The 14,070-nt window shown below is 39.8% G+C and overlaps 1 protein-coding gene across 1 annotated transcript; it reads right to left on the bottom strand.

Moving 5' to 3' along the window:
- Window positions 1-9,686: 9,686 nt before the first annotated feature.
- Window positions 9,687-13,885, bottom strand: LOC129170544 (NHL repeat-containing protein 3-like). Its single transcript, XM_054758291.1, has 3 exons — window positions 13,480-13,885; window positions 13,202-13,401; window positions 9,687-11,995 (listed from the first exon to the last, which is right to left on the bottom strand). The coding sequence occupies exons 1-3, from the start codon at window positions 13,730-13,732 to the stop codon at window positions 11,396-11,398; spliced, it is 1,053 nt and encodes a 350-aa protein (XP_054614266.1). The 5' UTR covers window positions 13,733-13,885; the 3' UTR covers window positions 9,687-11,395.
- Window positions 13,886-14,070: the final 185 nt, after the last annotated feature.

The raw sequence follows: 14,070 nt of genomic DNA, 5'->3' as shown, positions 1-14,070 counted from the left end.
GTGGGGTTGCTTCTGAGCCGAAGGAGTGGGCTCACTCACAATCTTGCCTAAAAACACAGCCGTGAATAAAGTATGGTACCAAAACAACCTCCGAAAGCAACTTCCCCAACCATCCAAGAATAGTTTGATGATGAACAGTGCCTATTCCAAAACCAAAAGTGATAACGAAGTGGCTTGGGGAACAACACAGTAACATAGTAACACCTGACAAAAACATCTAAAAACACTGAAGCAGCAAATTTTGTGAAAACCAATACTTGTGTCATTCTCAAAATGTTTGGCCACGACTATAATATCTGTAATCTATAATGTATCTATAAATGTACCAAGTCTACTTTCAGTAAAGGGGCTGAGCACAGACAAACTCAAAGGTCCCAGTAGGGCAAATCAGCCACAACTTGAATTATTTGAAAGCTCAGCTTTTCGTCCACCTCCATACTTCCTCTCCCAAGTTCTTGACAGGCCCCAGTTCCCCGTCTGTAGAAAACTACATGACGAGGTCATTTTGGCTGATGTGTCGTCATTCCTGTCTTGTCCCATCGAGACAGACAAAGACAGAAGATCCTGTTGAACGGCTCTGTGATGATGCGACACTGGCAGTCTCCTGTCTGCCTCAGCAGGGCCACAGGATGCAGCAGAGAGCCGGGGCTTCATTCACGCCCATTCACAGTGGAAGTCTGGGAGGGTTAGCCTGTTAATGTTCAACCACAGACAGGAACTGATACAGTACTTCTGCCGGGGAAAGATACGCCCTCTCATCATTATTCCACACCTTCAGCTTTATCCTTTAATCAGCGAGTACTTGGGTCGATGAAAAAGGGTTTAAAAAAATAGTAGTATTTGTTATTGGTTAAAATGACGTTTTCACGGTTCATTGGTTCTAAACCCGACAGTAGTAAGTGAATTTCCACGAAGTAGGACTCAATATTAAATAGAATATTTTCGTTAGAGCGTAGAAATCCTGCCTATGACATTCTAAATATGGGTTTTAACATTATTAGAGCCTTGTTCACATTAAATAACACCCCAATATTCACTTTTACACTCCTATTATTCTTTGTTTACATCGCATTTAACTGGCCTCTCCAATTTACTTATTCTAAACTTAAAATCTTTCAAATGGAATGGGGAAGAGGGACAAAAAAGACCAAAACTTACCACTTCCACACAGAATGAGAGGAGAACCTTGTTTCCATTGGATCTCAGCCGTGGCATGTCCGTCTCAGCCATGGCTTGTCGGCTCTGCTGGCTCCATAGTCACTCCCCATGCAGAGTGAAAAGTAATTTAATCTAACGTCTCATAACATTACTGACACCTAGTGACCAGAATACTGCATATAACTTGTCTTTCAATATTTGACTAATAATAGGTCATAGTCAACCATGAAACAGTGATTATTTATGATTTTTTATTTTTTTTAAACCGCAATGCAGTGAGGCAGCAATATTTGAACCGCGATATAGGGAGGGACGACTGTGCAGACAGACTACAGACTGTGGACAGACGTTTTTGAACTATAAGCTGTAAAATGTCTTTTTCACAAGGAATACCAAAACATGCCGCGCAAGAGCAACTGTGATACAACCTCAGGTCTAGTTGACCTCTTCTTTAGTGTAATTGGAGTTCACAGAAAGATTCATTCTTCAATATAATTTCTTCCTTTGAGGGGTCCCAAAACCCCCAAAACCAATGAAAATGTCCCTTAATTGTGTGTCCCAGTGTTAGTTCAACTTGGTCGTTTCTTGAATCGAGTTCGGGGATGAAGTCCATAGCAATCACGATGCATGTATCCCTGACAAAACTGGGATTCAGATGATTTTCAACAAAGACATACAAACATGACAAAAAAACAACAACAAAACCACCCAAATATCCGATAATATATCACGTTTCTGCTTGTCATGTAAAGTTTGCCTCTCCGCCTCTCTTCGTCACAGAGGCATGCTTTGTTGTAAACAACCCCAACTCTGCTTTGTATCAAAGCCTTGTCTTCTTGGAGCTGGTGTGACACTGTCCCTCGGATTACGCTCATCACATGTTCTGCATATCACTGGAGGCTCTGGTTTCAGAAACCACTGCTTTTATTTTAAATGCACCAATAGTTGAAGACTTAGGGTAGTTTATAAATAGAAAGCTGCTAACCCTGTCGGCGGAGACAGCTTTGGCGTTGAAGGGTTACAATTAGAGCTGTCAAAAATAATGCATTAACGTCGATAACTAACTTGTGTAGTGTGTGTGGTATGTTTTAGCTTGGTCTGAATTTTATTTCAATTACAGCAGGGGTGTCAAACTACTTCTCACCGTGAGCCACATCTCATTCATGGTTAACCTCAGAGGGCCACCTGTAGCTCGGAAACCATATAAATGTATATTATCACAAGCTTAGCCCTGCCTGGACTAGAGGTTACAAAAGTACTGTCAAATATTCAAATATAATTACAATTAATATAATGTAAAGGAGTACTATGGCCACACTGAAAAAAACACCCACTGAAATCAAGTTGTAATATCACAAAAAAGTCATGTTTTGTCATTAAATATTAAAGCTGTAAGTTGAATAGACATGAAAGTACACCAACAGTCAGCTGCTGTCTGTGGACATATAAAAGTCTGGCCATATAATACACTGCATATTCATTATACAAAAAAGTTGAATTGATTTACTGATTACTAACTACATTAAAAAAATAATCATTTAACGACAAAACGTTACCATGCTGTTATAAATCATGTATCAAATAATTAACTACTTTTAAAAAACTACAATTGATAAACATTTTTTTTTTTACAGATTTCAACAATCTATAATAATATAAATAATACACAATAAAGGTAATTCAATTAAAAAGAAGAAAACATGTATTTATAGTGTAGGTATAGTACATACAGTAAAGTAAAAGTACATTAGTAGAGTAAATATACGTACTTATTTTTACTTTATTATATATATTGCATTTAAAAATAAATATTTTAGTTTTAGAATCGTACAGTATATGCATTTTTGCCTGTGTGTGCAGACTTTAGGGACACCCTTTATTGTAATGTTATTACTTTATTCTTGTAACACTCTTACAACTTTTTGAATCATCGGTCCTGGCACAGCCATCCATCTTCCAGGAGGCAGTGAGTACGACTCCGCTATGCCCACCCCCCAGCTTGCAGATGATGTGTCCTGCGGCCCCCCGCGTCTGTCTCAGCACCTCTTTGAATGGAGATGTCCGTCTGATTGTCACTCGGCGAGCAGTTGGCGCAACTGCTGTTTAATGGTACGGTCAGGCCTCAAGACACTGGGCCCAAGTGTGCAGCTTAATAAATGCCTTACTTACAGTAAATATGGCATTATTAACTGATAAATTGCCGTGTTTCTTGACAACATGATTGATGATGAGGTGTTTTGGGTTACAGTCTTGACAGTACACAAATGAATTGAATATACTTCAGTGGCCAGTTCAGTAGCCAGACTGACTTTTCTCGTTACCATTTCAACTTTATGCTACTAAAATTACTTTTTTTCCCCCCTCATAACATTATTCTCGCAAAACTAGGACTTTTTCTTGTTAGGTTACAACTTTTTTTCTTAATGTTTGGATTTTACAAGTTTATGCATGTCCAATGTGCATTTTAGAGAAATTTATTAAGGCATTTTATTAAGGAAATGAGGATAAATTTGCACTAAATAAGGCAACAGAATTGAATATTTCACTTATAACAATGCAATGAGTATATACTAGTGAGGAATAGGACAAAAATACCCAATTACTAAAAAAAAAGTCATACATTGGTTGTACAGGGTATTACATATTTTATTCTAACTTTTGACTCACTGAGCTGATGTATTAAATGGAAATAACTTACATCTGGGGTGTCCAAAGTGAGCCCCGGGGGCCATTCGCAAAAGTTTTTTTAATTAATCCGCAGCACATTTTAAAAATATAATTTAATCAGCAAACTACAAAAAAAAACAACAGCAAAAATGGAAAAAAACAGCCATTTTCCAAGAATAAAGTCAAAATAATACGAGAAAAAGGTCTAAGAAGAAAAAGTCGAGAATAACGCGGTAAAATCGTCAGGAAAAATAACATCATTTTAGTAGCATAAAGTTGAAATATTAAAGAAAAAAGACCATTTTTTAAAAGTTGCAATATTATGAGAAACAAACTCAATTAGGTTGGGGAAAAGTTATAATATAGGAAGAATTTCTAAATATTATGGGAATAAAGTCATATACGAGAAGAACATTTTACAGTTTGATATAGCTGGAAAATGTAAAAAAAAAAAAACAACAGAAATGGAAAAAACAGGCGCAATTAGACGATAATAAATTTGTAATAGTGTGAGGAAAAATAAAGTCATTTTAGTAGCATAGAGTTGAAATATTATTTGTTTTTTTAAGTTAAAATATTATGAGAAACAAACAAAAGAAAGCAAAGTCGCAATTTTTGGAAAATGAGGTTGGGGGAAAAGTTACGAATGACGGGAATAAAGCCAGAATGTTATGAAAAGAACATTTATGAAGATTATTTAAGAAGACCGTTTAAATATTTGTGAAATTTAAAATTATAACTAAAACGTAATGCTCATAATACGTGTTTTCACCTGTATGACAAAGCTCAGATGCATTGTTTTCTTGAAATACTGTATATATAACTTCTAACAAAATATCAAAGTGGCCCTGGCATCCTTTCATTTTTCCTTGGTGGAGTTTTAGACACCCATAAATTACATAGAAACAATATTAGAGTGAAACTTGTAACAGTGGTACTGTTAGCAAGTTGGAGCTCCATTCTTTGAAGAAAAACACTACCCTTCACTCCCAAAAACAATTGAACAAATTGACATCTTTCACCAGGATGTGGTCTTGGTGGAGATTGGAATCCCTCCTGTGTGTGTGTGTGTGTTTGTGTGTGTGTGGAGAAGGTGTGTGGGAGTGTTGTGTGGGCTTTCCCCTGACAGAAGGACGAAAAGGCCAACCTACACACTTGCCGCCATTCTCCCTGCTATGACATCCAGCTGGAGTCTGTCAGCAAAACAGCCAACAAGGCACAAAGTATAGAGGACGAGGCCAACAAGAGAAGCCGGGGGACAACAAAGGCTGTGTGAGAGTGGAAGTGTGAAGAAAAGGAAGAGCGTGTGAGCAAAAGTGTGAGGTAGACTGATATGGAGATGCTCTGTGGCAGTGGGACCATCCTGGTGTGCAGAATGGTCCCACTCCTACACTCACATTCCTAAGTATCAGCAGAAAGGACATGCATGCGAGGTACCTGCAGGAAGCACCAGGAGATGCGTAGGAGGTCATGCTCTTTTACAGGCCATGAAGGCGGGCCAAAACATCCGACACAATTACAGGATTCTTTTTGGAAGATTTGGCCACCCTCGGTTGAGGTGACTTACATCCAAAAAGAAGGATTCTTTTACAAAGCGAGGAGAGAGAATCTCATTTTTACGAGAACATTAACTGCACTTTGTGTAAGTGGAGCATAAAATTAGCATGACTAAACACACGGGCCGACCACAACAATATGATGGCGGGCTGTGTTGCAGCCGGCATCCCTCGATTTCTTTTTTTTGCATGTTTGTCACACTTACAGTAAATGTTTCAGATCATCAAGCAAATTTAAATATCAGTCAATGACAACACAACTGAACACAAAATGCAGTTTTTAAATGAAACTCTTTCTTTTTAAAGGAGAAGACAGTCCAAACCTACATGGCTCTGTATGAAAAAGTGATTCCCCCTCGTTAAAACATAACTGAGATGAATTGAGATCTATCAGTCTGGAAAAGGTTATAAAGCCATTTCTAAAGCTCTGGGACTCCAGCAAACCACAGTGAGAGCCATTATCCACAAATGGCGAAAACATGGAACAGCGGTGAAGCTTCCCGAGAGTGGCCGGCCAACTAAAATGACCCCAAGAGGGCAGCGACGACTTGTCCAAAAGCTCACAAAAGACCCCACAACAACATCCAAAGAACTGCAGGCCTTACTTGCCTCAGTTAAGGTCAGTGTTCATGACTCCACCATAAGAAAGACACTTGGTAAAAACGACCTGCATGACAGAGTTCCAAGACAAAAACCACTGCTGAACAAAAGAATATTAAGGCTCGTCTCAATTTTGCCAGAAAACATCTTGATGGTACCCAAGACCTTTGGGAAAATACTCTGTGGTCTGATGAGACAAAAGTTAAACTTTTTAGTGTAAAAAGAACATCATACCAACAGTAAAATATGGTGGTGGTAGTGTGATGGTCTGGGGCTGTTTTGCTGGAAGACTTGCTGTGATAAATGGAACCATGAATTCTGCTGTCTACCAAAAAACCCAGAAGGAGAATGTCCGGCCATCTGTTGGTGACCTCAAGCTGAAACCAACTTGGGTTCTGCAGCAGGACAATGATCCAAAACACACCAGCAAGTCCACCTCTGAATGGCTGAAGAGGAAAAAAATTAAGACTTTGAAGTGGCCTAGTCAAAGTCCGGACCTGAATCCTATTGAGATGCTGTGGCATGACCTTAAAAAGGCGCTACATGCTGAAAAAACCTCCAATGTGGCTGAATGACAACAATTCTGCAAAGATGAGTGGGCCAAAATTCCTCCACAGCACTGTAAGAGACTCATTGCAAGTTATCACAAATGCTTGATTGCAGTTGTTGCTGCTAAGGGTGGCCCAACCAGTTATTAGGTTTAGGGGGCAATCACTTTTTCACACAGGACCATGTAGGTTTGGATTTTTTTTTCTCCCTTAATAATAAAAAGTTTCATGTAAAAACTGCATTTTGTGTTCAGTTACGTTACTTTAGTTTGAATGTGGATTTCAATAAACTGATCATTTTCTTATTTGTCCAGTTTTGCATTTTGATGCACTATGTATCCGAACTTTTTCCACTAAGGGTCACATGCTGAAAAATCAAAAGATGCAGTGGGCCACTTGATATTTTTTTTTATTTTTTTTTTTTATTTTGTGAAAATGATATAGCTGTTTCAAGACAAAAATTAGGGGTGTCTTCAAGTAGTCGACTATTCGACGGTTCGATTCGGTGATTCGACTATCAATCTTGCCGCGGAATGATGAAAATGTCCTGTGATCAATATTGTAGCATTCTGATGACATGGGGTTGCCAACGGCTGCTGCTGACCATACATTTTTACATAGAATGTCTTTGTTTTTGTTTTTAAAATAGCTTATTTTGATACAAATTCAGCCTCATTTGTGTTAATAAAAAAACGAAAATGACGTGTGCGTTTAACAGACGACCTATACTTACGCACATACACAGCGAAGCTCAGCGTCTCTTCCAGATTTGCAGTTTTGCAACATCTAAAACTTGACAGGAGTTTTTGGATATTGGATTTCGCAGCATCAACGTTTTTATCACCGATATTCGACCCGTCCCTGACATCTCCAAAGTATCGGAGTCTACACACACCAGCCAGCTTGCAAGCGGCGTCGAGAACATAAAGAAAGCTGAAGAAGGCGCGGATTAATACGACTTAACACCAAGCTAATTCTAACAGGATACGTATCATAGGATACTTCCACAGTCAGATATCCCATTTAAGAGTTGAAAAAACAAAAAAATATAAGCGTTTATCACTTTTGTGAGTGCTCAGAAATAGAAAAAGGGTGTCTGCCTTCTTATGAGACCTTGGCATGACAGTTATCTTGCACAAAGCTGACATTCATGGTCTCATGCTTTGATGAGTGATGTGCAGTCTTACAGGCATTGTGATGGCCCTGATAATATTATCTTCACTTTAATTTAACAAAGTTTTTAACAGTTCATTACAGCACAAATGAACAATATGCAGATCCTATCATCACCTGCATCACGAGTGATTCTCCAATAAAATATACTGTGTATTTAATAATAGTAATAATAATATAATATATAATATAATAATTAATAATATTTCGAGGCAAGAGCAAAGTATAGGAAGATGAATCATGAAATGTGCTTACAACATTTTCCAGGCTAATCCACACCTAATCCTGTAAATGTGACAACACCGCCACCATGTGGCAGAAGCCGAAACAACACAATGGAGTGCCGACCTTTTCCAACATTTTCAGACTGGTTGGAAATCCAAATGGCACCTTTTTTTTAGCGCACAAGCGAGGTCACCCGAAACTGTTATTAAAATGAATGTTTAATTTGAAAAACACATATATATTGTAACAAATATGGCATCATGATCAAATGTGTTTCCAAATTGAAATAGTGCCAGAACTGACTGGCTTAACACACACAAGTGAAAAGTCAAATAAGAACATTAAAGTATGCATAATTAAGAAAATACATAGACAAGCTCTGACACGGTCATACAGGAAGCGAACCGCCTGGATTAAGTGGTCCGGTAAGATAATATCACTTTTACAAAATTCAAGCAGCTTTACAGTACATAAGTTCATAAAATAAATGTTCTATCTAAATGTTATCAATAGTAAAACCATGTCTGAGAAATTATTTTCAAGGGTAAAAACCCGGAGAAGATTTTGAAATGGACTTCTTTTTGGGGGAATAGAAAGTTTTTGATAATTTGCGCTGATTTTTTTTCCCTTTAATCCACGTGTGTCAAACTCGTGCCCTGGAGGGCCGAGACGCTGCAGGTTTTCTCTCCAACCAGATTCTTCAGCAGGTGATTTAATTGATGAGCTCCTTCCCTCAAACTGAAGGTGTTGATCATTAAAATCACCTGTTTTAGTGACTGGCTGGAAAGAAAACCTGCAGTGTCTCGGCCCTCCATGGCACAAGTTTGACACCCCTGCTTTAATCCCAAGAGAATGATTGTGAAATGGAGTTTGGAGGTTTTTAAGGGGAAAAGAATTCCCTAATTTTAGAATTTGGTAGTGTTTTAGTTCTGATGTCAATGGTATGTTTAGGAGGAGTACCAGTTTGTCCCTGATGTTTTTTGTGGAGAGAAGTGGCTTCTTCGTGCCCTCCTTGACACCACGTTATCCTCCAAAAGTCTTCGACTCACTGTGCGAGCAGATGCACTCACACCTGCCTACTACCATTCCTGAGCAAGCGCTACACTGGTGGTGCCCCGATCCCGCAGCTAAGTCAACTTTCGGAGACAATCCAGATGATTGCTGGACTTTCTTGGGCGCCCTGATGCCTTCTTCACAAGTGAACCTCTCCTTGAGGTTTCAATGATCTGATAAATGGTTGCTTGAGGTGACATCCTACTAGCAGCAATATCCTTGCCTGTGAAGCCCTTTTTGTGCTAAGCAATGACGCCTGCACGTGTTTCCTTGCTGGTTACCATGGTTAACAGAGGAAAAACAAAGCTTTCAAGCACCATCCTCCTTTTAAAACTTTCAGTCTATTATTCCCACTTAATTAGGATGACAGAGTCATCTCCAGCCTTTGTCCTTGTCAACACTCTCAACTATCACTAAGATGACGTCAGCTGGTCCTTTTGTGCCAGGGCTGAAATGCAGTTGAAATTTTCTTTTGGGGGGGGGGGTTAAGTTCATTTTCATGACAACGAGGGACTTCACAATGAATTGCTGTTCATCTTATCACTCTTCATAACATTCTGGAGTATATGCAAATTGGCATCATAAAAACTGAGGCAGCAGACTTTGTGAAAAATAATATTTGTGTCATTCTGAAACGTGTTGGCCATGACTGTACATGCTAGGTCAGCAGCCAGATAACAGGTTCTCAATAACGATTGCAGGTGAGTTCCATATCAGAGCCTTTACTTTGAAAACTTAACATTCACAAATAAAGCATGGGAATTTTGACCTACACAGGACACAAATAATTTATCTGTGACATTCAACATAAACGAAATGCATTAAAACAAAAACACTAGCTCGATGCTAATTTACATGAAAAAACCCATACACACGCTTGCGATTAGCATTAGCGATTTACACGGTGAATGATTTCAAACACCTCCAAATATGACAATTCCATTTAAATGTACAATCCACCGAAGCAGATGGTGCATAATGAATAACACACTTTCAGGCAAACATTTTCTAAGGCTCAACAACAGACAGGCCTGACTTATTGCACGTCCCAATGGCAGTAGCTGCTTTCTGACTACGGCAATGCAAATCAATCAACGTCCTATCCACACTGTAGATGTTTACACCTGTATGTATCAATTCAACCCTGTGTAAATTAGAGAACATCAATCTATTATAATAATAAAATCGAACTGTTCGAAATGATTGGAGATATACATTTTATAACCAATCCCAAGAACGGCTCAAATAAATGAAGGAATGAAAATGAATGATATTCATGCCAATGATATGACCGCAATTGTTTTGTCAGAATGTGACCCTATTTAGGGCAAGGTAAGCAGACAATGTTTACATAATATTTATTTCCAAGTATTGCAGAATCAGGTCAATACCTCCAAGCAGGTTTTTATATTGGAACATACGCCAGACACTTGAACCTCAAAATTCAAATTCCCTAAGGTAGGGGTGTCCAAAGTGCGGTCTGTGGCCTGTTTTTTTATTGGCCCATTCCACAATGTAGAAATAACATTTTTAAAACAATCAACAAAAATTCCAAAAACAGAACAAAAGGTCACAATGTGAGTGCGAAAAGCTGAAGTGCTGACACTAATAACCAATAATTAGGGGTGTCCCTTTTCACTTCCGATGAGATTGGTCGTATTAAACTTTCCTAGTTCTGTGCCACCACGGGAAACTTGTGCATGACCAGTTTCACACTCAGCTGCAGCGAAGCTTTAAGGAAAATACACACGGCCGACGTCACGTGGGCTCTATCCGGCCGCTGCTGGATGGACGTGCTGGGGCGGAGTCTGGAATCACCTGCTTGTATTGAAGTGCTAATATCGGAGATTTTAGATGCATCCTGACATAATCTGATACTCGGTTTCTTTTGCTGATATCGGCCCAATATCCGATATCAATATTGGATAGGGACAACCCAACTAATAATAACACAAAGCTTTTTCCTGATATATATATATATATATGTACAGTATATATATCATTTTTCATAGCCTTTATATATATAAAACATATACCGGTATATAAAAAAATCAAAGTGGTACCCTGCAACTTTTGATTTTTCAGTATGCGTCCCTCGGTGGAAAAAGTTTGAACACCCCTGCCCTAAGGGTTGTACAATTTGGAATGTAACCAAAACTTGGTTGAAAATGTGCTGTTAAATTCACACAATTTGTGACACATTGCAAGACGTTATACATTATGATAACAACTTCATCTGTATTCATTCGAATATTTCCTTCAGAAAGAAAACGTTTTGAAACGTGAACACACTGGAGGTTGACCGGCGATCCCAACACAGATAGCATTTGACCTTAAAGGCTCCAATGTATGGAAATTAGCAGCCCATTCTTGTAATTATTTGGCAATGCTTTTGATTCACAGTTCATGTTTTATCTATAAAAAGCCCCCACCGAGACTGAAAGGGATGAACTTCTGCGCCTGCTGGGCTCCAATCTCAGCCACATACAACACCCCTGATTTTAGATCCAAGTCGACCAGATGCGGCTTCACGTCATCAGCCATTTGAATCACACTGACCACCCTGCACTGGCCAATTAAACCCACCGGGGGGGCATCAAGTAGTGAAATTTGATTGGTGTTGAGCTGGACAACAACAAAGTACTTCTTATTAGGGGTCAGGCGGACTGAGTAGGGTGCATCCTCAGTGAAGCAGCTTCCCCACGACCCCAGCCAGTCCCCTGTAAGGGAGTTGAAGACCTGGATCCTCTTGTTACCCCTGTCAGCCACCCACACCCTCTGAGCGTTATCCACAGTTACACTATGGGGGATGTAGAACTGAGCGAGCCCCTGTCCTTTTTCTCCATGCACCCACAACACTTCCTGGTCTTTAGACAATTTAATGAGTCGATTGTTCATCCCACCGTCACCGTCCACTATGTACATTTCTCCAGATTCCTGGACGAAGATCTCAGCTGGCTGGTCAAACTGCAAAGGGTTGAGCCCAGAGCCGGCCTTGCCCGGTGTACCAAGCACCTGACAAATACAAGCAGCAAAATAAATTTTAGAAGACAAAATATAATGGATAATGGATTTGATGAGATTTAACAAAGACGTAAATGTGCTGAATAGAGAATAGGGAGTCTAAAGCAAGTGGAAAGCATGTCACTACATGTTCTCTAAGGGGAGGCTCACTGCCCTACTAGGGGTGTCGTGACAAGATTTCTCATTCAGCAAAAAAATTATCTCGTGGGCACTAGGACTGGGACGATAATAAATAAATGAATCACACAATAAATGAAAATGGACTTGATAAATTCTAATTTAATGCGTGTGTCAGTTTTCCTAGTCTCTGGCCTCCAAACAGGCAAGAAAAGAGTTCACTCTGTGCATTGGTTTCAGCATGTTTGTTCCATAGAACAACGGTATGAACAGAGTGAGATTTTGTCAGTCATACAGTCTCTGCCTCGATGGGTGGAGGCGGGGCCGCTAGCATACGCACTCTGCCGCGTGAGGACCAATGCAAGGTAACGTAGCAGACATTAAATGAGTACATTGCAACATATTGTCATAGATTTTTAAAAATATTTTATTGTATTTTTCTTAAAGGTCATGTTCATGTAATGTCGCTTTACATGGGTCTCGACCAGCTCTCCACTGGCTCCCAGTGAAACAAAGGGTCCATTTTAAAATGCTACTATTGGTTTTTAGATGCTTGCATGGACTGGCTCCAATTCACCTGTCTGAGCTCCTGCAGCCCCACGCCCCAGATAGGGCCCTGAGGTCTGCAGACACACTGCTCCTGTATGTCCCCCGCTCTAGACTGATCACTAGAGGGGACAGAGCCTTTTCTGTGGCTGCGCCTCAATTCTGCAACAGCCCCCCCCTTCAGCACTTTTCCTGCTGAAAACCCACCTCTTAACAGGCATTCAACAAAAACTGGACAAGCACACTGATTTTATTCTATATATATCATTGGTTTTTTTTAGCTAAACTCACTGTCTATGTGTGGTTATTTTATTGCTTGATTTTATTTTCTCATTGTCTATATAGCCTGTGCAGCACTTTGGTCAACCCTGCTGTTTTAAATGTGCTATATAAATAAAGTTTGATTTGACTTGACTTGACTTAAAGTCTCATCTCATCTACACCCAATATTGTGTACTGTCTCGTGGCACCCCATGACCTGCACAACAAAAACAATGAAAACATCCTTCGCAGAGAAGTGGATCAATTGGTCACCTGCAGAAGCTTCCCTGATGGCGAGTACTGCTTGATGCAGTGGCCATACGGCCCATTCCCCACATCTGTGATCCAGATAGTTGGGTTTGACAAGGCATCTGCTAAAAATATACCATGGGGCATCTCTAAGGTGGTTGTGTTCCAGGACATGAGGAAGTCACCCTCTGATGTGAACACCAGCACCTTGGGCACACTATCACCTAAAAAAGGAGCAAACACCACCATGTTAGCATAAATGAGTTCAGAGGAAAATGTGTCTGCTTATGGTCAAGCTGTACCTCTCTGTGCCACATAGACCACACCCGCATACTGGTTGACAGCCACTCCAAATACATTCCCAGTGAACAGTTCAGGGTTTTTGGGCCAGCTCAGGTCCAGTTTGTACAACGGCCTTCCAAGCAGCTGGTAGTCCTGACTGAGGATGGAGCGGCTAGCCTGCTGGGGGCTGAAGACGCCGTACAACACCATCATAAGGAAGACTACTGAGGCCAGACTGGTCATTATCAGACACGTATGGCTTCTATTGCTCATTGATGCGTTTCTAACAGAAAATAATCAACTAACACTGGATAACCTTGCACACTTTGCTACGAAAAAAATAACCAAGGCGTTATATATACAGTCCGGAGATTTATGACCAATATAGTCGTCGGAGTGCATGTACAATTCACTTCCTGGTCAGTCCACGACGTAAACAAACTAGCGTCAAGTTCAAAAAGTTTTTACATGCTGTTTCCTCTTCAACAAAACAAAACATACAGTGACTTCGGAAACAAAAATGTTCAATCCTCTCATATTTATTTTAATCCAGACAAGGAAAACACATATTCCGACTACGTATGTCTTCCTGTAAATCTTATTCCTAAAAA

This window comes from Dunckerocampus dactyliophorus, chromosome 2, assembly GCF_027744805.1.
Source record: "Dunckerocampus dactyliophorus isolate RoL2022-P2 chromosome 2, RoL_Ddac_1.1, whole genome shotgun sequence".
Classification (NCBI taxonomy): domain Eukaryota; kingdom Metazoa; phylum Chordata; class Actinopteri; order Syngnathiformes; family Syngnathidae; genus Dunckerocampus; species Dunckerocampus dactyliophorus.
The sequence above is the reverse complement of the archived record's forward strand: the minus strand, read 5'-3'. Positions and strand labels throughout refer to the sequence as shown.

Bases quoted from the DNA above. Each gene is read 5' to 3' on its own strand.
- LOC129170544 (XM_054758291.1), bottom strand. From the start codon at position 13,732: ATGAGCAATAGAAGCCATACGTGTCTGATAATGACCAGTCTGGCCTCA. The intron at 13,402-13,479 runs GTACAGCTTGAC...CTCCTTTTTTAG, and splicing joins GGTCTATGTGGCACAGAGAG to GTGATAGTGTGCCCAAGGTG. The intron at 11,996-13,201 runs GTGACCAATTGA...TGTATTTGTCAG, and splicing joins CATCAGGGAAGCTTCTGCAG to GTGCTTGGTACACCGGGCAA.